The 23,472-nt window shown below is 40.7% G+C and overlaps 2 protein-coding genes across 2 annotated transcripts in view; both read left to right on the plus strand.

Annotated features, from left to right (window-relative positions):
- Nucleotides 1-12,979: 12,979 nt before the first annotated feature.
- The window catches only part of POC1B (POC1 centriolar protein B), a gene marked incomplete at its 5' end in the record, with an annotated part of 54,601 nt that continues 44,108 nt past the window's right edge, over nucleotides 12,980-23,472 (plus strand). Inside the window, 6 exon segments of the mRNA XM_080363871.1 lie at nucleotides 12,980-13,003; nucleotides 13,007-13,042; nucleotides 13,045-13,092; nucleotides 13,253-13,337; nucleotides 22,251-22,422; nucleotides 23,203-23,382. Coding sequence (XP_080219997.1) covers nucleotides 12,980-13,003; nucleotides 13,007-13,042; nucleotides 13,045-13,092; nucleotides 13,253-13,337; nucleotides 22,251-22,422; nucleotides 23,203-23,382 — 545 coding nt within the window.
- On the plus strand, nucleotides 13,780-15,531 carry GALNT4 (polypeptide N-acetylgalactosaminyltransferase 4; the record flags this gene model as incomplete). The annotated part of the gene is made up of 1 exon (XM_080363755.1): nucleotides 13,780-15,531. One exon carries the CDS (start codon nucleotides 13,780-13,782, stop codon nucleotides 15,529-15,531), a length of 1,752 nt encoding a protein of 583 aa, XP_080219881.1.

Here is a 23,472-nt window from a genome sequence, read left to right on the forward strand (position 1 = left end):
CCTTTGAGGAACCTTCATTGAGAAACAAATTTAACCATTAACCACTTAAGAGAATTATACAGCTACAGAGGATTGCTTTTGGGAGGGAACAATAATGTTATGAAACAAAAGGGCTTAACCATATCAAAGAATAGAATTGGAAGGAGAAGTGTTATTTTTCTCTTAATACTTGTTGCTGCTGATACTCTACCATCTCCAAGCTTCTGAACAAGCTTTGACACTTGTCAGGGAGGATCTCCTGGTGGTGGGGATGTGTTATGCTTTCCGGTGGAAAGCATGGGCAAGTCACAAACAGCTAGATATCTATATAGTCAGCCTTGTCCATTGTCCTGCACAATTGTCTGAAAATTGTCCTTGTTCTGAGCAAACTTCTCCACCTGGTTGCAGGGGAACATGATAAGGTTGCAGCTGAGCTTTTCACAGTGACTGTACTCCATGATGCTGTCTCAGGTCACCTCCTCTGCTTCCACTCCTCTCATCCTGCAGTGTCCCCTCAGTTGTGCCATTTCAACAGCTGCTGTGACAGAGTGGTGAACCGCACCGGAACCGCTTTCTGGGGAAACTGCTGCTGCAAAACATGCTGTGTGGGCACTTCTCTGGAGAGCAAAGCTCAAGCAGAAAGATGCTCGCCTCTGTGGCTTTTTGTGCCCTGGCAACTAGAAGTGGAGGAAGCAACGGCTAAAATACTGTGGATGAAGGAAGTTAAGTGGGGGGTGAAAGGGGAGAATGGAAAGAAAAGCAGGAGCAGCAAAGAGGCTGCTGAAAGTTTCAAAGGAAAGGATAGGAGTGAGAGGAGCAAAAAGAATGAATATACAAGCTGAAAAGGGTCTCACTGGCTCCTCCAGCTCAGGGCACTAATGTCAAGAGTGGTACAAACTATGCCCTCTATCATTTCATACTTTTGCTTGAGCATTTCAGTCATCTTCTTGCTTTGATTTGGAGGAGAACCTACTATGATCCATGCTGTAATTTTGAATACCAAAATTTGACAACTAATACGGATCATTGTATGATTTCACACTAGTGATATGTTGGAGGGAGTGTAACAAGACTAGAATACCAAGTGTTCCAAGTAAACTGATGTAAGAAATTTAATCTAGTGCTTTTTATTTAGAATGCAAAAATTAAATGTGGCTAGCACAATTAAATGTTGTCTCAGTATAATGTGCCCAACTGCAAACGTTCATATGCTTTTGGTGAACATAAAAGTTTCATGATCATCTTCAACACTATGGCAGGAAAACCTTTTTGCAACAGGAGTGATCTTGAAGGCAGCTACTGTAGCAAGTACATAGGACTCTTTTCTGACAACAACTGGGAAATTCAAAGCACACCCTGTCCGTTCTATAGGTGCGGGAACAAGCTGTTTATATTAACAGCAGGCTGTGTTTTTGAAGACAAAGTCTAGTTAAGGATGGATTCTCTTAAACTAGAGTTAAAGTAGCCAGCAAACAATTTTTGAGTAAGAATTAGTGTGGCAATTAGGAAGTGCAAAAAAATGTAAACAGTGCACAAAGTAAGTTAGGTGTTATTGTCTCTAACAGGCTGCCTCATGATCATTTTAGTATTAACTTAGTGTTTTGTCTCAGTCAGAGAACTCATGTGGTATGAAAATACTTGTTAGGGTGCAGCCCCACAGCACACCAAAGGGAAACTGCCTGGGTTAGCTTCAAAGGGGCAGAAGCCACCAGAGCACGCTTCCTGCGCGGTTTCTGCTACTGCATCTGCAGAAGCTGTGGCGCCTAAATATCCTAATTTTGAAAGAAAAGGCACTTTGTCTTCTGGTTTTTTTCTGCAGCGCTCACTGATTACAGTGATATTGATGTGCTATATGTCTTGTCTGCTATGAGGCCCTGTTGGCCCTCCTCACAGCTGGGACCAGTCTCCATTTTGTGATATTAAGCAGATGCCACATTCTGCTTCTCTCCACTGTACAGTATGTGAGTTGTTCAGCCATTCAGAAGTCGTGTCTCTCTGAAAAAAAAAAAACAGTCATTATGCAGAGATCAGCATAAAATTCCATAACATTAGAGCTCCTGCAAGAAGTCCTAAAGCAAGCTGACGCGCATATAGCTAGTCATGTATATAGCCTTCCTGCAGGAGAAGAAAGGGAGTTTAAGCAAAGAAGGTGTGAAGTGGGGAAGATATTTGCAGCTTGGAGTTTCTACCCTAAAAACAACCCACAATATTTATTATACATATCTCAGCAGTGGAATAGGGCCTGTTGGTCAGATTGATTGTTTGATAAGCAGCATTTGACCAGATGTAACCGCCACTTACACTTTGAATCAGACCAGTGTCTAGCTGTCTCATTTAGGGTGGCAGCTTTTATTCTTGATGCAAGCATGCAAACAGGACCATGTATTTAATAATAAAACTTCTGAGAGTCTGAAGGTCCTAGTACCCCCTTCATCCTGTGTGCACCAGCCACACAAGTAATAATATTCAAGAGAAAACCTAAATGGTAGCAGCAGGAAGCATCTGCGGTCCTCTGTCATGTTGTGGGTTTGCCAACTGTCACGCTGGGAAAGCTCTTCCTGCCCAAGCAGCCAGTTCTGTAACAGAAAACATAAAAAATAATGTACAGATGTAGGCTTTCCTTCTCCAGAAAAGGAAATCCCTACCCTGATCTGGCATAGCAATGATGAGTGCAGATCAATCAGCATTTAGGGTTGCCTATGAAGTGGCAAAAATGTAATCTGTAAGGATTTTTCTCTCTCATGTGACTCAGTCTTCACTGTAGCAATCCTGAACCTGAAACAGGTGACTCTTACTGGTCAGAAACACCTTGCTCCTGTCTCTCTGGAAACTAACTTAAGGGAGGGTGGAATCAAATTCTTCTTGTTCTTTTAAGTGTACTAACAAAATATAGTCCAGCCCTGGTAGAATAACCTGCTAGTTTGGTCCTTAGGTACATTCCATAAAGTGGCAGCAGAGGATAGAGCAATGACATTTCTAATTCAGTGCCCAAGTCATCTCTGGACCAGTCATGAGATGTGGAGTCAAGGATCCTTTTCAGAGACGGCACAGTAAGCATGGGTGGTGTGGAGCTGGGAGTGTAGCATCGTGTCATTGCTAAACAAATGTACATTGTGCAGCTGTGTGCTAAACACCTGAAGTCTCTGATGGGTCAGAACCTGGCCTTCAGCAAGCTTTTAGCAGAAGAAGCTAATGGCACAGATAAAACATGGTGTGTACACCAAGCTGTGCAGTTGAAGACCATCCTTGATCCACTGAGTGCACTCTTTTGCTTCCTTCTCCATCTCTCTGGATACCATGTTCCCTCTCTTTTGCCACTACAAATAGACTTGTTGAACTGGAAGTCAGTGGGAAGGACCCAGAAGATCAATTGGCCCTTCCCTCGTGATTCTTTTACAGCTACATACTCCATCTGTGTGTAGCTGCAGGTGTTCAGGCACCCTTAAGTTCCTTCTTTTCCAATAATAATGGTATATTGCTTTTCCTCACTTGTTTCTGTAATTACATTTGTTATCATTTCTCATACTTTGCACCTGGTAGTTCTGGTCATTGGTTTCAAGTACTTGCTTTAGTCTTTCTATTGTACTTTCACTGTTTGCTTGTATTTGATATGTTTATGTGTGTTTTCTTCTAGTCCTCCTTGGGTAAGTGCAGACAAGAAAGCTTATAAAATACAGGCAATAATGTAATTTCCATTTTCTCCTCTCATCAGCAGCAGAAAAATTAAATTAGCATAGGAATTATGATTGTTGTTGTTACTAGATGAGCATGAGGTAGCAGCTGTAAGCAATGAAACTAGAAAAATTAATTGTCTAAGGGTGTCATTTGACAACATCTCTAAGACAATTTATTGGCTAAGTACTGCCAAGAGGAGCAGCACCACGTGCAGCAGGAAGCTCCAAGCCACTCAACATGTGCCAGTTACCCTGATCCTGAGAACACTAAACCAACAATAAATAAGCAACCACCACACTACTATTCATGTCGGTTTAGCACTCTAAACCACTTCACTCCCGGGTCAAATGATGACTAATGCCAACTTGAAAAGAAGGAGTGATGACACCCCTTTTGACAGCAGCTAACCACTGGATTTATTTATGACTGTTTTGATACTATGACTAAGTATAAATATGGTACAAGGATTCAATAAAATTCAAAATTATGACAGTAACTTGATTTTAAAGGCACCTGAAATGATCTAGTGTTAAGCTAGCATAATTAGACACACTGCCAACGCACAAACCTTGTCGTACCTTGCTGACACTGAACTGCCCATTAAATTTCAACCTGAGCTAGGAGACCCCTAAAGCAAATTTAGAATTCAGCAACATAAGCAGGAGATAATTTTAAAAACCCCTTGAGTTCTGACTCAGGCCTAAACCACACTGTGAATCCAGGTAGTGCTCACATACCTGTATACCTCTTGCTGTAAAATGCCAAATCCAAGGCAATGCAAGAAACACAGAAACTGCCATTCCCTTGTTCTTCCATTTAACACTGATACCAAAAAAAAAACCCCAACAAATAGCTAGTGGAAAACAAAAGTTACAGACAAATATAATACTACTAGTATGAATTTAACCAGTTGACAGAAGTGACTACTTCTGTCTTAACATAACATAAAGCAACAGAATGAGATTTGAACAAAGCATGACACAAAACAGTGGTTGAATATGGTGTAATATCAAGATTTTTGAACAGAAAATGTCATTAGCCAAGTAGGACTGTGTTATACTCATTTATACGAAATTTTAGCAAGTGGCTTTACTTAAAAGAACAACTCTTACAACTCTGAATTTTATTTCTACATATTTTTGTAGGTATTCCTTGGAGATACACCAGTAATTTGCAGGAGCCCTGAAATCAGAACTGGGAGTCAGATGTGAATTCTACTTCTGATTTTGTTAAAATCTCCCCTAAAATTTGCTTCTTTGGAGGGCACATTTTCAACAGCAGCCTTCAAATAGCCTCATCACTGTGTACGTTTCTACAGAAATGAAGGACTAGAAAAATACTTCACAATCTCTGAGTAAAAAGCACAATATTCACATATCTGATTATTTTTTGCTATAATATGCACATCTTGTAATTTTTCATCCAAGTTCCCCGAAGCCTTATAGTAACACCTATGCATCCCTTTCCGTTTTGTTCCTTCAAGATCAGAAAATAGAAATAAAATAATAAACTACCCACCCTCACTGATATGCTCTGGATTATTACACAGCCTTCAGATCTGAACATCTTTCATTCACTTCTTCACGTTTCTGTCCCATATCCTGTTTGTCCATCTATGTACAAAGGGAAAAGAGGGTATTTTTGCGAGTGTTTCTAACAGCTTTTTGGGTTCCTGAAAAATACTGATCAATTGTTACTTGAGGTACTAAAAACAAGTGCTTCTTTACATTTTTTTGTTTAAAGCGAATGCATATAGTATTTTTCCCCTTAAAAAGCTGAGTCAAGCGTGATGTATTAAGGTTTTATCCCTCCTTATATTCTCTATATCTTCAGTTTAATGGCTGAAAACATCACCTATACAGTTTTAGTGTAGTCTAGTTTAAAACAAACCACATGAACTTATGAAATACCTGCTAATATGAATTCTGCAATGTGCAAACACCAAGTTCCTCCTTAACACCCAGCAAACAGATTTACTGCCACCTTTTAACCATAAATTTGTAAGTTAAGCCAAAATTTGGTTTCATGGAGTTCAGACTTGAAAAAAAATTACATTTTTCCCTAAAATTAAGTAAGCTCAGATATCAAGAGCTCATTTTTCTACTTAAATTTCTTATTTTCGTTTCTCTTGGTCCTGTTTATTCCATCCCCTAGTTCATTCTCCTTACTAGTTTCTTTACGTGACATGTTGCCTTGTGACACATACCTGAACAGATACTTCACCAAGGTCAGTATCTCCATACAACAGTTCACTGTTCATCTGTTTTCATCAACTCACTCTTGCAGTTCATATCTGCATTACCCTAAATGATGCTATTGTTAAGCAATACTAAATGGAAGATATTCTATAAACACACTCTATAAACACCATTCTACACATCATCTCCTGAAGTGTTAATAAATTTGTTCTAACCTTTGCTACATTGTACTAAATTATTCCAAAGAGCCATCATACCGCGTATCTGCTTTACTTTTTAAAAAAACGAGTCACAAGCTCACTGAAATAAATCAATATATACCAACAAAATACGTATCCATGTTACTGGTGTCACAGCAAATATTATGTGTATTGATCAACCATTAAAACATTATTTAAAAAAACCAAAACAAACAAACAAACAAAAAAAATCCCAAACAAAAACAAATGGAAGAAAGAGAAAGATGTTCTTTAAATTTGGAATTGCATATGGGTCTCCAGTCAGGTAGTGGGTAGTGATGCCACTGCTATAAAACACCATAATAAGATCATCCCAGAAAATTCCATAGTCAAACCAGTCCTGTTATCAGAAAACAGTTGGTGCCTGCAAACATTCTCAGATTCTAACAATGCACACACATTATAGAGAGTGTGAGCTATTATCCGATATTGCAAGTAACACTAAAGAGATTTACATGCAGCTCAGTGTGTGCTTCAGCTGCATATTACTATGTCAGTATATTTACCGTGCTGTTTGGGTACTTAGGGAGAAACATAAAGGAATTTGGTCTCTGGAGTCATTAGAAAGATATGTATCTTTTACACAAAAGTGTCTAATTAAAGGAACAAATGGAAAAATCCCTTTGGATAACACACCTACTTTTATACAAATTCTAATGATTCTAAGACAAGTTCTTTGGCAGAGTAATTGTAACCCTCAGCTTCTTACGCAGATAGTTATTTCGTTTAAAGTGCTGATTTTAAATTATGCAGTTTTCCTTTACACATGTTCCCCTTCAGGTATTTTCAGTTCTCTTATTTAGCCTTCAGTAAAATACAATCTATATGCTGAGAAAGGAAAAATATCAAATATTTATCAGCTACAACAGACCTCTGATCATTTTGATGGCCTCCTCTGGACCTGCTCCCACAGGCCCATGTCCTTCTTATGTTGGGGGCCCCAGAGATGGATGCAGGGCTCCAGCTGGGGTGTCACCAGAGTGGAGTAGAGGGGAAGAATTACCTCCCTTGACCTGCTGGTCATATTACTTTTGATGTAGCCCAGGAAATGGTTGACTTTCTGGGCTGCAAGTGCACATTGCCAGCTCATGTTCAGCTTTTCATCCACCAGTATCCCCAAGTCCCTCTCTGTAGGGTTGCTCTCAATACTTTCATGCTCCAGTCTGTACTGATACTGGGAATTATCCTGAGCCACGTGCAGGACCTCACACTTGGCTCTGTAGAACTTCATGAGGTTTGTCCAGTTCCGCTCCTCACACCTGTCAAGGTCCCCTGGCTGGCATCCTGTCCCTCTATTGTATCAATTGCACCACTCCGCTTGGTGTCATTCACAAACTTGCTGTCTAAAAATCCCACTGTCTATGTCCTTAATGAAGATATTAAATAGTATTGGTCCCAAAACAAACCCTTGAGGGACACCATCCATCACTGATTTCCATTTGGACACTGAGCCACTGACTCTAACCCCTCAGATGCATCTATCCAGCCAATTCCTTATCCATCTAATAGTCCCTCCATCAAATCTGTACCTCTCCAGCTTACAGGCAAGAATATTGTGGGGGACCATATTAAAGGCTTTACAGAAGTCCAGGTAGATGACATCAGTTACTATTCCCTTGTCCACTGGCACAGTCGCTCCATCATAGAAGGCCACTAGGTTAGTCAGGCATGATTTGCCCTTGGTGAAGCCATGTCGGCTGTCTCTAATCACCTCATTTTCCATATGCTTCAGAATAACTTCTGGGAGGATCTGCTCCATGATCTTATTGAGCACAAAGGCAACACTGCCTGGTCAGTACTTTCTGGGATCTAGGTGTGATGTTCTCTTTTCTTTAGTCACTGGGGACTTCATCCAGTTGCTATGACTTTTCAAATAGGATGGAGAATGGCTTAGCAACTACACCTGCCAGTTCTCTCAGGACCCCAGAAGGATTCTTGGACTATATTTCTTAGACTATAAGTTTAATAACATCATACATACTCCAAATCACCCATGCATTTCAAATCTATCTGTATATACTTTATATCCTTATCTTTTCCATTTTCTTGCCGCTATTGGCAAACAGACTTTAATGGGATTTTGAGAAGAAAGTTTCAACAAAACTAGAAAAAATACAGTACCCACAAGTTACTTTACAGTCTTAATATTTATTTTCATAGCCATTTTGATGTAGGAGAAAAAAAAAAACATAGGATAAGAGGTTGGAAATACGCTGGGGGCATAAGCTATTAATATAATGGTTCTACAGCTGCAAGACAGCCTATAATTAAATATTCGTGCCCTGAGACTACATTCTTCTGCAGGTAGGTGGATGCATGATGCTGGCAAAACTTATCTCACACTTCCCTCCAGTGCCCATGGAGCACCACTGTCTGCTTGTGTCCCCTGTCTGCCAACAATCCAAGGGCCAAAGGCCTCTCTGGGGCTTTTGGCAACTCTACTGCTAATGCAGCTGCTCCCAGTATGATCCCGTGCAGCTAAAGTTGAGGTCCTCAGTTTTATTTTAAAGTCTGCATTAACATTAACATTAAAGTTACAAAGTCCTCATTTTAGATATGACAGTACTTTATGTGGGCTAGTATATTACATTTGTCCCTTGTGCATATATTACCTCATTTATTATGAAATCCTAAGTGATTGGTGAAATTTATGTGTGACATACATGCACAAAGGGTACTATGTTCATCCATGTGTCCTTGAATTCTACACACACTTTTATTAGGTACTTTCCTGCAGTGACCATGAGTTGCAATTTTAGTGTTCTTCTGTGTATATGATTTCTATTTGGACATATACTACCTTAACTCAATACCTGAGAAAAAGCTTCACAGCTGCTGAAACAACAGCCTACTGAGATGTGACACTTGGAAGATATTTTCTGAAGCATCATTTATCATTGTCATCACAGTGCACAACAACTTAATATAGTAGATCGCACTTGTATGTGGCAGAACAGTTATTCTCAACCTTAAAAAGACAATGCCAGCTCATAATTGTATTAAATTATTAGGCGTTACAATAATTCTAAAAATAAAAACTATGCATGCTAATGAGAAAAATTAATCAGCATAAAAACTATTACCTGCCAGCTTTATAACGACAATCATTATAGCTAATTATATGTCTGTGGCAAGGGAATACTTTACTTCCTACAAGCATTTGGGAGTCTTCAAAACACTCTCACATGAGGAGCAGCAGTGAGGAACAGATTAACCTTGTAAGTCCTACAGTTTGAGAAATGCTCTTCCAGCAATTTGTAGAAAGAGAGATGCTGCCCTCTTTCAGTAACCCCAGTCTGTCCATTGCTTTGTGCCTGTCAGCTGGCACTTCATAATTCAGGAATTTTGTGGGCAGAATACAGATTACAGTTTATTGCTAGCACCCTAAAATGAGAAAAGGATACTGAGCTGCAGGAAATATAGCAGCTGTGAAGAAGGCAAAAGGAAAAAGATTCAGTACGACAGAATTGTCATTTAGCTCAGCTTGTAAATAAAATAACATATACTTCTGTCCACTGGGTTTTAAGGAGCTTCCAGAATAAAAATGAACCTGAGAACATAACTTACCAGGAATACTGAGATAACATAATACACAATTACAAGAGCATAGAAGGTAGATTATGTCATTCAAGAGAAAATGCTTCCCAGAGGGACAGGATCTAAATGTAGCTTGGCTGTCTACCTGATGAGAGGTCTCATTCATAGCTGATAAACCATAGAAGAAAAAAGACAGAAAAACAGTTGAGAAATGACTGGAAGACTTCAATAGTGGTGAAGAGGCCAAGTGAATTTAATTTTAATTAGTTAACTCACTACTCCTGCAACATGTCAGAAGAATGTTGAGTCTTCTCATTACCAGCTTTGTTTAGTGCTACACCTTTCTTTGTGATAACTAAATCATGGGAGCTAACACAAAAGGATAGGTGTGTGAGCTGTATAAAAAAAAGACAAAAGATAACCGACAAAAACAAACAAACAAACAAAACCCCAATAAACCCACAAACCAAAAAACCCCAAAACCAACACCAACAAGAACAAATAATGACATAAAACTGTAGGTGTAGTTATGTTCAAGTTAAAGTCAATGTATCCTGTCTCACCACTTAAAAAAAAAGTTTGTGTTCTGAAGCTGTAAAGACAAACTATCAGTCTGCAAAACATCAATATAAGAAGTATCTAGCAGATTTTAATGGAAAACTTCTTACATACTTGTGATAATCCTGCTTTTTTCAGCACTTATAAAATTATTATTTTAAATGTGCATTTCTTGGTTAAATGCAATTGATTTGGAACTGTCCTATAACTGACAAATCTTGCATGTTGGCCTAATTACTGACCTGTTTCTTTAGATGTAGGAGTTTAATGTCAGATGAAACTCTGTAAAATGCAGGCTAGATTAAAAAAAAAAAAATAAAGGTAATTGCAGTATAAGTTACTTCTTCACGAAGACTTTCATATCTAATGACAGTTTTGCTGTCACAGCCCTCCCTTTTACAAAATGATGCCAATCTCATTTTTATTAGCATAGCTATTGAGGCAGTATTTTTTCAGTGAGATTAGTTTCCTTACCTAGGTTACATGAAGCTGCATAAACATTCACAGCACTAGTAACACCAAAATTCATGTTTGGTTTGGTTTTGTTTTTTAAAGAAAAAAAAAGCTAGTTGTACTTTTTCAAAGTATTAGAGGATGATACCTGTATGATACAAAACTGAGTACTGACTTGGAAATCTGGAAAGCACTAATAGGCTAAGAGAAAAAACAGACGACAATACTAAAGATGCTTAATGCAAAACCAGTATGAGGCGTTAACCAGTGCTTTCCTGCACTGATGTATAAGTCACAAAATTGAGGTAACATGGGCAAGGCCTTTCACTATCTTTGTAAATTTCGCTTCTTCAGGTTTGCTGTCAGCTAACCGGAAAGAACAGGTCCTCAAGAGCAGGCAGGTGAAAGCCCGCTCCATCTGCAGCCAGAGCAGCAGCACCTCAGGCCCTGCACAGCCTCCCCATGGCCCCGGCCTCCTCCAGCTGCCCAGCCGAAACACCGACAGTGTAGCTCCGGGCATTGTGCTGCATGCCGGCAAAGAACCAGCACCAGGGGGTTCCCTCGTGGGCTGGAAGAAAAAAAATGGGGTTTGAGGGCTGGTCTTTTTTTCATAGCATCACTTCAGTTGGAAGAGACCCTCAGGATCATCGAGTCCAACCATAACCAAATCTAACTCTAGCACTAAACCACGTCCCTAAGAATCTCATCTAAATGCCTTTTAAACACCTCCAGGGATGGTGACTCCACACTTCCCTGAGCAGCCTGTTCCAATGCCTGACAACCCTTTCCATGAAGAATTTTTCCCTGATATCCAATCTAAACCTCCCCTGGCACAACCTGAAGTCATTTTCTCTTGTTTTGTCATTTGCTACTTGTGAGACGAGACCAACACCTTCCATGCCACAACCTCCTTCCAGGTAGTTGTAGAGAGCATTAAGGTCTCCCCTCAGCCTCCTTATCTCCAGGCTAAAAAGCCCCAGTTCCCTCAGCTGCTCCTCATCAGACTTGTGCTCCAGGCCCCTCACCAGCTTCATCACCCTTCTCTGCAATATCTCTAGTACTTCAATGTCTTTATTATGATGAGGGGCCCAAAACTGAACACAGTATTCAAGGTGGCGAGTACAGTGGCACAATCACTTCTCTTTTTCAAATAATGACCCCCCAGGCCCCGCATCTCCAGCACCCACAGAACAACTCCCGCTCGGCAGTAGCTCAGCCCGTCCCAACCACAAGCTGCCGTGTTCCAACCAAAGGGACAAATTCGGAGATGTGAAAAATGCAGTTGTGATTCGTGCTAAGATGTTTAATGTTTACAGGTATAACCAAATGAGGCATGGGCTCTGAACCTGGAGAAAGGAAAAGGTGGTTAAGTTCTATGTAAAAAGTTATGAAACTTGTTTAGGAAGTTATATTGATAGAGGGAACTAACATTTTAAGGGTTAAGCAACTATATAATAAGGGCCTACTAACAAGCTAACATTTTAAACCATATTATTAATATCTAGCTTAGAGCTGTATGTAACTAATTGTGCTAAAAAAAAAACAAAACAGGACTTCATTAAATGCCGAGATAAGAAGTTCTACAGCACCAGCTGCAACCTTGAGGAGACAAGATAGCCAAGATTTACAGCAAAAAGGAGGGCACCAGTCTGGTTCCAGTCGGTTTGGTAGCTTGGATTCCAGCCAGTTCCTCCTAATGAGCCAAAGGTAAAAAGTCCACTGTGACGAAGCTGAAGGAGCCTTCATCCAAAGACCCCTAAAGACCCTTCCTCAAATTCACCAAGTGACATTGCGCAGGCGCAACAGGGGAGGACCAAGGAGGGGAATATGTAAATGGTTATCTGAGACTCATTTTAATAAAAAGCGGGAAAGGTCACGAATATGTATAGGCGTTTCTGGGGTCATTATGAATATGTAATACCATACTGTATTTAAGCACACTTCTTATTGTTAAAAGTGTGCGTGTTGGGCGGAGTGAATCCCCCGCGCACCCAGCGCTGTTTTGCTTATGCTCTAATGAACACGTGTTTAAGGAATACAAGGAATTGGATTAAACGTTGTTTATCCATAGGAAAAGCGTAAGTTATTTATTTCAGAGACAAGATAATTTAATCTTCCCCGGCCCGACCAGAGAGGCCGCCCCGGTACAACCGGACACCGCGGACGCGCCGACGACAGCACGCGCCGAACCCCAACTTAACGCGAGGGGCGCTGCGGCTCTGCGCCTTTAACAGGGAGTCGAGCACCTATACAACCGATAGGGGCGGATCCACAGCCTCACCGCCTCTCCGCGGCGGCCGGCGAATGGGCGGATCGAAAGACGCGCTGTTGGCGCCGCGGATGAATTCGGGGCTCGACCGGCCGTGACTAGAGCGCGGGGGGTTTGACGGGCCGCCGCGCCGCTCCGGCAACCGCTGTCGCGGCGTCCCGCTCCGCCCATGGCCTCCGCGCTGGTAAGGGCCCGGCGGCGGGCGCGGGCAGCCGAGGCGGCAGAGGGCGTAGAGCCCTTTAGCGGCCGTGTCCCCACCGCGTGCGGGACGTTAACGGCTCCGGAGGGGCGGGGGGAGGCGGGGCCCCCAGCCGGCGCCTGACGGTGCGCACCCTCTCTCCCAGGAGGACCCCGCTTTGATCCGGACTCTCCGGGGCCACAGAGCGGCGGTGACGGGCGTCGCCTTCAACGCGGACGGCGCGGGGCTGGGTGAGTGCCGGGGGCCGGGCGCTGTTTGCTTTCGGGTGGGGCGGCTCCCTCCCTCCCTTCTATGTTCCTTCCTTCCCTCAGCCGGCGGAGCCGCCGGGCGCGGAGGCGGGGCGGGCTCCCCCGCCGGCCGGGCGGGCCGAGGAGTCTCTGCCCCTTCCTTAAGCGACAACTTTTTGAGCAAACCACGAGGCGGGAGGAGGGGTTTGTCCCGCGGCGAGAGAGGAGGAGGAGGAAGTAAGTGAGGGGAGCGCCGAGGCCGGAGGGGCGGGGGGCTGCTTCGTGCCGCCGCTGCTGCGCCGCGGCCCCCCGGGAAACCTCCGGGCCCGCCACGGAGAGACTGACTGCAGGCTCGGCCGGCGACCCGAGCCCGAAGCTGGGCCCCCCAGTCCTGGTCACGGTCAGGGAGCTCCTCTCAGCTTGGGGCTGCTTCTAATTGCCTACGATGAGGATCCGTCTGGTGAGAAGATGGACGTGGGTCCGTAAAAGCTGTGTGTTTCTCGGCTTCTTGATGATCGCATACTTCGTGGTCGAGCTGTCGGTTTCTTCCTTCGGTGCCTCCCTCGCCGGGGAGAGCATCACCAAAGGGAAATGGGAGAGGCGCTTTTCTGACAGAGCAGAAGAAGCTATGGATTTGGCTCGTCCAGTTTATGACAAATCCCCGCCTGATTCTTATTCCCCAGGAGAGTGGGGTAAGCCTTCTCACCTGCAGCTGAGTCCTGAGGAAAAGAAACAGGAAGAAGAGCTGATTGAGAAGTATGCAATAAACATTTACTTGAGTGATAAAATCTCTCTGCACCGGCACATTGAAGATAATCGACTGAGTGGCTGTAAAGCTAAGTCTTACAACTACAGAAGACTGCCTACAACATCTGTAATAATTGCTTTTTACAATGAAGCTTGGTCAACATTGCTGCGGACGATACATAGTGTTCTTGAAACATCACCTTCAGTGCTTCTAAAAGAAATTATACTGGTGGATGACTTGAGTGATAAAGTATATTTGAAGACTGATCTTGAAAAATACATAAGCAGTCTGAAAAGAGTTCGTTTGATAAGAACCAACAAACGAGAAGGACTGGTTCGTGCACGCTTAATTGGCGCTACTTTTGCCACCGGTGATGTCCTCACGTTCCTAGACTGTCACTGTGAATGTGTCTCTGGCTGGCTGGAACCACTGCTTGAGAGGATTGCTGAGAATGAGACTGTTATTGTTTGTCCTGTCATTGACACCATTGACTGGAAAACGTTTGAATACTACATGCAAACAGCAGAACCCATGATTGGGGGCTTTGACTGGCGGCTAACATTCCAGTGGCACTCAGTGCCTAAACATGAACGTCTTAGGCGCAAATCTGAAACTGACCCAATCAGATCCCCAACTATGGCTGGTGGCTTGTTTGCTGTCAGCAAGAAGTATTTTGAGTACTTGGGTACTTATGATACCGGAATGGATGTTTGGGGAGGGGAGAACTTAGAATTATCATTTAGGGTTTGGCAGTGTGGAGGCATGTTGGAAATTCATCCATGCTCCCACGTAGGCCATGTGTTTCCAAAGCGCGCACCCTATGCCAGACCAAATTTCCTTCAGAACACGGCACGTGCTGCTGAGGTGTGGATGGATGAGTACAAAGAGCACTTTTACAACAGAAATCCTTCAGCAAGAAAAGAAAACTATGGTGATATTTCTGAAAGAAAGATACTAAGGGAGCGTTTGAAATGCAAGAGTTTTAACTGGTATTTAAAAAACATATTTGCGGAGTTGCATGTACCAGAAGATCGTCCTGGCTGGCATGGTGCTATCCGCAGTGCAGGAATAGCTTCAGAGTGCCTTGACTACGCCTTGCCAGAAAATCATCCTACTGGGGCTCACCTTTCTCTCTTTGGATGTCATGGTCAGGGAGGCAATCAATTTTTTGAATACACATCGAATAAGGAGATTAGATTTAACTCTGTAACTGAGCTATGTGCTGAAGTCCCTGAGCATGAAGACTTCATAACTATGAGGAACTGCCCAAAAGATGGATCTCCCATCCCAGAAGTTATTATATGGCATTTCAAAGAAGATGGGACTATTTATCATCCTCATTCAGGAAAGTGCCTTACTGCTTATCGTACAGCTGAGGGACGTGCTGATGTGCAAATGAGAACTTGTAATGCTGCAGATAAAAATCAGATTTGGAAATTTGAAAAATAATCACTGCTGGTTGTACAAATCTAATGGACCATGATCTCCAAGGTTTTTACATTTGTGAGCAGATAGCAACATGCAGTTGTTTACCTTGGAATGTCTTCAGATGCATCTGTAGTGGTGTAGAAAGTATATCTGCTGTGGTGAACTCTATGGAAAGCAAAAGTAAATACTGGGGTTTAGTTTCTAAAAAATTGAATACAGATATAATGCCTTTTATTTTTGTAAAATTTCGATCTGTTATTTTCGTACTTTGTTCTGTCTTGATTATGGTAAAACAAAGGCTTTTGAGTGGACTGAGGAGGGTTTTTATTTTCTTTAAAAAATACATATTAGACATGCAAGGTAATGATGCGTGACAGTAAAGAATCTTTACTTACAGAAGTAAAGGTTCTTGCAGTGGAATTAACTGACCTATATTGCAGGTACTTGATAACTTATGTATCTATAAGTAATGGTACAGTAGCATGTGATTGAATTGACATTGATGTGGCAAGTTGAATCTTAAGTCTTGTAGTGGTCTGCAGTTTTCTGGGCATTTACATTCTCCTAGGGGTTTCAGGGTGACAGTTATATTACATTGAAGAAAAGGGAGTTTCTTTAGTAGATGGGCTTTGGCATTGTTTTGCAGCTTTGTGCCTAGTCTCAAAGTTATGTCATAAAGGTGAGTCAGGTGCTCTCATGCATTTAGAGAAGAGTGTGGTAGCAGCTGAACCAATGACATGCTGGCAGTACCACAAATGGGAAGAAATAGGGATGGCTACAAATAAAAAAAATCAGTTTAAAGGTAATGGAGGAGGAGAGACAGCACAGAATTGCATTAACTACTGCTGTTTCTTAGCTATACATTTAATATTTATTTTGCCTCTGAGTAAGCTTTTCTATGTTAAGCCTGGCATCCTAGGGACATGTAGCTAATGTGCCTGGTCTATGCACCCTTTTTTTTTTTTTTTTTTTTTTTTTTTGGAGGGGGGTGGGGTCCTGCCAGAAGGGTAGATGGAGATACAGGGAAAACTTGGTCTCTTTTGCATCGTGTTTTGGCAACAGCTGGAATACCTCAGCCCTAGGCAGAGTTTTGAGATAATGCAGCATATGATGCCTCTTTCTAGTCACAACAGTACCATGGGAAACCTCGAGTAAGATTGCGAAGCTGGAGTTCCTGAAGTGAAGGGAGTTAACAAAGTAAAGGGCTGCTTGGAGGAAACTAAGATTTGTTGGTTAGGTGGTTCAGAGAACAGCTTAGAGTGTTTTATGTATCCTATTATGTAGAGTTTTGAAGAATATTGATTCTTGAATTCTGTCACTAATCTGTTTTGAATGTGATTATAGACAGTAGATGTGATAGATCTATTGTGTACTTGGAAAAAAAAATCTTGTGTTAGTATCTGTGTTTTTAGCTTTACATGATTTAAACTGAACACTTATCTTAATGGGTCAGGCATTCCAGCTTTTTTTTGTTGTTGTTTTCAGTGAAGTGATAATGTTTTCCAGTAGCCATGGTGTGGTAATTCTTGACCTGGGGCTGGTAGGTAGGAACTTGAGCTAATAAGCAATAAGAATCTAGATACTTAAAGAATGTAGTAGGTGTACTTTTGCTGCAGGTGTTAGTAGGAAGGAGGGTTAAAAGGGAGCAAGTGAGACCTGAAATAAGTGAAGACTTGCCAAAAATAAAACAAGAGCAAGTTAAGGTGTATTCTTGAATCTTAGCGGTTTCAAAGAGTTGAGCAATCTGGGTAGAGGGAGGCTAAGACGGAAGGGGAACAGAAGGAGAAAACTTGGAGCTGGTAATGTAGTGTTGAATTGTGCTAAGAATGCTTGCCACTGTGTGGCATGAGTTGGTTTAAGTCTTTAACTTATTTTTAGGTGGTTACTTGCAATTTTTTCTTTTCCCTGAGCTTACTTTTTTTTTTTCTTCTTAGAAAAGGGGAACTTCTTTACTATATAAGGGAGACATTCCTGAAAAATTCCATTCCACTTTGCAGCAAGGAATTCTTTTAGTAGATGTAAAAGTAATGAACCATTTATCAAATTTCAAAAAGCAGCCAGTCATTATGTGCTGGGGCAATATATTATACAAAGTATGTGCTTTTGTGTAAAGCTTGCTGTAGACTGCTATGTTCCATAGAAATAACAAGAAAAAGACTCGGATTCTCCTGCATGGCAGAGCACAAGTTTTATGTGCGATACATGTTTTCTCAGATGAAAGTAATTTAATGGTGTGAATATAGACTATGCAACTTTTATACAATTAACTTTTCTAGGACTTGGCAAAAACTGCATTTCATATAAAGAACTACCTTCATGTTAAAACTGACAAAGTGTTCCTTATCTATTTAAGCAATAAGTCAAAGTGAATCTGCCTCTTACAGGGATAATAACTTCATATATCTGAACCCTTACTCCATTTGCCCATCACCTCTCATTATATTTTTGTAGTTATAACAAAACTAAAAGGAAAAAAAGAAAAAGCAAAAGTAAATAACCTGGACCTTAAAATAAATAAAGTTCAATTTATTCCTAAGGGGAATAAAAAAGGCTGGGGGAGGAGCTAAATAGAGAAAGGAAAAAAAAACACCGAACCGTTGCCATTTCACATTCCCCTGATTTTGAACTGAGTTGCAGGAATTTTTCAGAAATATTCCAATTCAGATGGTTTTCAGTGCATGCAGATTTCTGGAAAATCTGAAACTCTGAAAGACTTTCTATGTTGTTGGACTTGGAAAATTTGGGGAACACTTGTATATAAACTACTGATTTTAAGTGACTTAAATGAAATTGAATGTAGACTTAACACTGAATAAATGTGGGAGGGCTCTGGGATTTATTTTGAAAAAAATAAAATCCAGAATGATAATTAAATGTTGGGTAGTGTGCTGCTTCTTTGTAAGTCCCTTCTGCTTGCGTCTGTATATGCAGCATAAAATAAAAAACTGCCACGAACTTGAACTTACGGGAGTTATTAAAAGTTCCTTGTAAGTCATCCACTGTGCTTAGAGTTCCAGACTGGTTCCCTTCAAAGAGATTTGATTAGTAATTGTTTTCCTCCAAGAATGAAATCTTGCAAGTCACTGTTAAATGTGTTTGTATTGTGACGTTCTGCCTTATCACACTGAAATTTCCAACGTTCCTGTGAAGCGTGTGGGTTTTTTGGTGGGGTAGTGTCTGAATATTCATAGGCATCTCGTATGAACAGCCCTGTACTCTGTCTGACCTGTAGTTCTTGCACTGAATTAATCATATTGGGGATTCCTAAGTATTTGAGGGGAAAAAAAGAGTGACCAAGAGGTACAACTAGATGTTAAAGCCTGGCTAAGTATGGATCTTCTGATCTTCTGCACAACTTGTAGTTGGTACTGTGGTATTCTGGGAAATGGGAGTGTAATAGTAATCCTACAGTGTGGCACCTTGTGTCTTCATACACACGTGTATAGATGAAAATGTATACCATAAATATTCACAACTTGTAAACTGAACTTGGTATCATTGCAAATACCATAACATCTTTTTCATGGCATAGGTAAAGCCTGGGTATCTGTTTAGAGAACTGCAGCAAAGCGATGTGTAAACTTGGCCTTTGCATAATGCCAAATCTTCACTCTTTGGTATTTAATTCTGTTATGACTCATCACCAGAAAAGCAAATTACCTAGAGATGTGTCAGCTCTACTTGGGTGGGTACAGAAAGCACTGATTATTTTTATTTAAAAAAACCATTGAAGTTATAAAGTGGACTACATTCCATATTGGAATCAGATCAGTGTGAATTTTCAGTTTGCTTTCTGTTATATTTTGCAGTTGATCAATTATTTTAATTATGACAGCAAGGACAGTTTTTGTCTTTCACCTCTCTAAACATGGTTCTGGCTATGTAGTGTTTTCTCTGAGGAGCACGTGCAATAGACTTGTTTGTGGTATGGCCCATCCTAACAAATTATTCTGGACCCTCTATATGTCTTTTGTTTCAGTTACAGTACTTTAACTTGTCCTTGGAGATCTGCTGTGGACCATTTACTGGTGGTCTGGTGACTGTAAGTCAGACTGTAGACTGCTGCCTTTACTTACTTAAGTGCTGACAGAATGCATCAGCTGGGTCTGGTCTTCGTTGCTGTAGGAACTCATGTAATCTGTCCTGGAAAGTTCTTTCTCTCCTCTTTTTGAACACTTAAATACATGAACAACATGAACTTGAGGGAAGCAAAACGCATAAAGAATTAAGAAGCAATCCTTAAGATACTGTGCTTGAGTAAAATGGAGAAGCGTTGTTATGAAGTAGGCAAAATCCCTTAAAATGGAATGCAAAGAGAACTAGAGAAGCTTATTTTATAATAGTAGTACTTTTTCATGTATAAAACTGTTTAAGATTAGTATTGATAGTAGAAATTATTGCTGTCAACATCATTACCGTGTAGAATCTTATTTAGTGCCTGTGGTTAGCAAAGAGAAAATGTTTGCTGTTACAGCAAAATGCTTATGTGTTAGCCATATGCACAAAAATTGATTTTTAACCTGTTTGAACAGAGAATAGTGTGGCTTGGCTGAGGTTGTTAACAGTAAAGGAACCAAACCTGTTTTTTGAAGGTGGTAAAACGCTAGCACAGGTTGCACAGAGAGGTGGGAGGTGCCCCATCCCTGGAAACATTCAAGGCCAGGCTGGACATTGCTCTGAGCAACCTGATCTAGTTGAAGATGTCTCTACTCATTGCAGAGGGGTTGGACTAGATAAACCATAACTATTCTATGATTCCTTGGCAGGATAGGGGCCAAAGTTCAAAAAAGTTTCAGAATTTTGGTTTAGAGTTTTTTTGTCTGGGTTTATGCCTCTCCTGTGCTGCTCAGGTATAGAGTCACGTCAGTCTGTGTGCCTTAAAATAATTCTGCAATAGATCTGTCAGTTACTCACCCTTTCCTGTGCAAGTCCTTAACCTCTCCTATCGCTCAGCCCTGGGGTGGTGTCAGCTGGGCTGAAACTTCAAATATTGGTGATAATAATAGCCTTTGAGTGTCATGGTAATAAGTGAGTGACTTCAAGAGAGAAACCTACCTAAGGATGGAGAGAGGATGAATGTAGGCAACAGGGAGTCCAGAGGGACAACAAGGAAGACTCTTGTGGATGTCCATGTGAAAGAAGAACTTCAGATTCCTGTGTGTGTCTCATTAACCTTAGGGTAATCCATCTGTGAGAGAGGAAGCTACAAGAAACCAGGCTTTGAATTTATTGTACTGTTATCTTTTGAAATAGTTCCTTCATTTTTTCAGAACTGAAAGTACCATAGGTACTTGATAATTTTTGGTTTGGTTTGGTTTGGGTTTTTTTGTTTGTTTGGTTTGTTTTGGGTTGTTTTTTTTTTTTTTTCCCAGAAACCATCAATCTTGTCTGTTCCACATTTCCAATGTGATGCTTTCAATTCTATTTAGCTTACGTTTTGTTTCCTCCTTTCTGTTTTATACCATGCTAGGTCACATTTTTCTGTAGCAAAAGGAAAAAAATAAATCATTCAAGTACAATTAGAAACAGCCTGCTGTAAAATAGAGTTCTGAAAAGTTGGAGGCGAGTAATATCCTGTACTTTAGTGTCAAATTTAAGGCTATTGACATAGGCATGGGGATAGTCTGGTCCCACATCTTTTACCAGAATCTAGTCTTTTGGGAGTAAAAATATTTCTGTGCCAAATCCCTAAGGAGAGTTTAATATCTAATCTTTTGCTTGAGGCTTGCCTTGCTAATAAACACACTCAGTTCCTTTGTGCTATGTTGGTGCCTGAAAGAGGCTGGGAAGGGAAGAACCATCCTTTTCATGTCCTCTTCAACTTCCAGGAGGTCCCTGGTCTTACTCTCCCTCACTTGCTGCACTAGGGGTAGGAATTTTATAATTGAGAGGTGGGACTGTGAGTCCCTTGTTTTTTTTTATGATCTGCTTGCTAGCACTTAGCAGAGATGAAGATTATAGGGGCGCAGGAATATCACACTCATCAGTTCAATTCAACTGCTCATTGTTTTTGCTGCTTATAGTTCTCTGAAAATGATGAAGCTCTGGTAAAAGCCTTGTCTGCTTTTTCCAGTATAGATAGTAAGGTCCACCTGTAAAGTGACTGCAAAACCAAAAAGTTCGTCTCTTTCTATTATCAGACTGACAACTTCACATTACGTTTTGAACTGGATAGATGCTAGTATTAAAAAATTGGTACTTAAATACGATAATCCTATAATCTTATTTGGATATTCACTTTAGATACCTGAACTGTTAGATATTATATTTTGGGTTTAAGGTGGCCTGTCTTATCAGAGTTATACGCTTGATACTTTAATCAAATTCCATCTCCAAGATCAAAGTGAAGATGTCTCTTGTTCTCAGGATTTGGTAATGCCAGATCTGGATTCATACTTAATGACATGTGTGTGATGTTTGGCTTTAGATTTTTGTTGTTGTTGTTGTTCTAGATATTTAAAGTACTTGTAAGCCAGTTTGCTGAATATGTGGGAGAATTACCTTTTAAGAATTATCCTTTACTCCTCCCAATCTTCTCATGTCCTTCCAAAAGCCTGGTGTTGGCATTGCTGGCTGTCAGGCTTCTGCTCAGGCCAAGTGTTCATTAAAACCCAATAACTGCTCCCTCCCACTGACACGCAGTAAGTTCACTGGTGAATCCAAGTCCATAGTCATTAGCTCTGAATTTTTTTTCTAATAGTGGTGACCAGACTTCTGATATATCTTCCATTTCTTGCCAGTTACCTCCTCTTTGGATAGGTTTCTCATGGTGTGGAAGTTGAAGGCACAGTGCAGAGCTTACAAATTCATAGGCCATGCAGAAGCAGTGACCAGCGTCCAGTTCTCACCAGATGGGCAGCTTCTTGCTTCAGCTTCTCAAGATCGTACTGTCAGACTATGGGTTCCTTGCATGTGAGTGCAACTGGGTGATGCTGGCTGTGTGTTTCATTAATGCACAATTTGACTATTGGAGTGTTTACCCAATAAAAGTTTTTTTGCTTTCCATATCCCTGACAGGGCATTGACAGGAATAGAGACTGAGAGTACAAGCAACACGGTTCGTTACTGTGTTACTTTGTTCTTCATTTGATATTCTATGGTTTCCACAGAAAAATATGACAATTCAGAGGTGATAATTTAACGCGTGTAGAACTATACTTGGTACAATTTCTCTGGCCTAAAGGATGTATTCCTTTTAATAAGGATTGCATGGCTGCACTTCATTTTGGGAAGATAAGTGATAAAGGAAACAATAGCATTTTTGCAAAGGAAGATATTTTGAATTTGCCTTTTTAGACTCCTCTCAAGTTGCAGTGATTACAAGCTATTCAGGATGAACTTAGAAAGACTGATGTTACTTTAACTCTTAAGCATTTTGTAGATTGCTATATCAAAAAAAATAATAAATGCTAGTTCGAATACCTTATGGAAGCTAATGCTGCTAGTTAATTGCACTCTTCTAAAATTGGTCATATTAAATACAATTACTTCAAAATCTGTTACTCTAACATTTAATATACAAATAAGGCAAACAATTATTGACAACACTAAGATTTTAGTCTGTATATGTTGCTTTTTCATTTGGATAAGATTTCAAATATGTTAACTTTGAGTTTTGTGGCATTTTAAACCCTTTCAATTCAATATAATGGTGTGAGGTTTTTGTTTTCTTTTTTTTTTTTTTCCTTGCAGTCATGGAGAATCATCGGTACTGAAAGGTCATACAGCATCTGTTCGTTGTGTAAACTTCTCACATGATGGCCACTTTCTAGTTTCAGCATCCAATGATAAGTCAATAAAAATATGGAGTGTTCGCCATCAGCGTCATTTGTTTTCCCTATTCCAACACACTCATTGGGTTCGCTGTGCCAAGTAAGTGTTGTTTTTATTCTCTTTGTAAAAAGAAGCAGAACTTCTAAAAAAGGGTTTTTAGTTCTTAGGGCAAAACTGGGAGAAGAAAAA

The sequence above is a fragment of the Nesoenas mayeri genome (assembly GCF_963082525.1).
Source record: "Nesoenas mayeri genome assembly, chromosome: 1".
NCBI classification, from domain to species: domain Eukaryota; kingdom Metazoa; phylum Chordata; class Aves; order Columbiformes; family Columbidae; genus Nesoenas; species Nesoenas mayeri.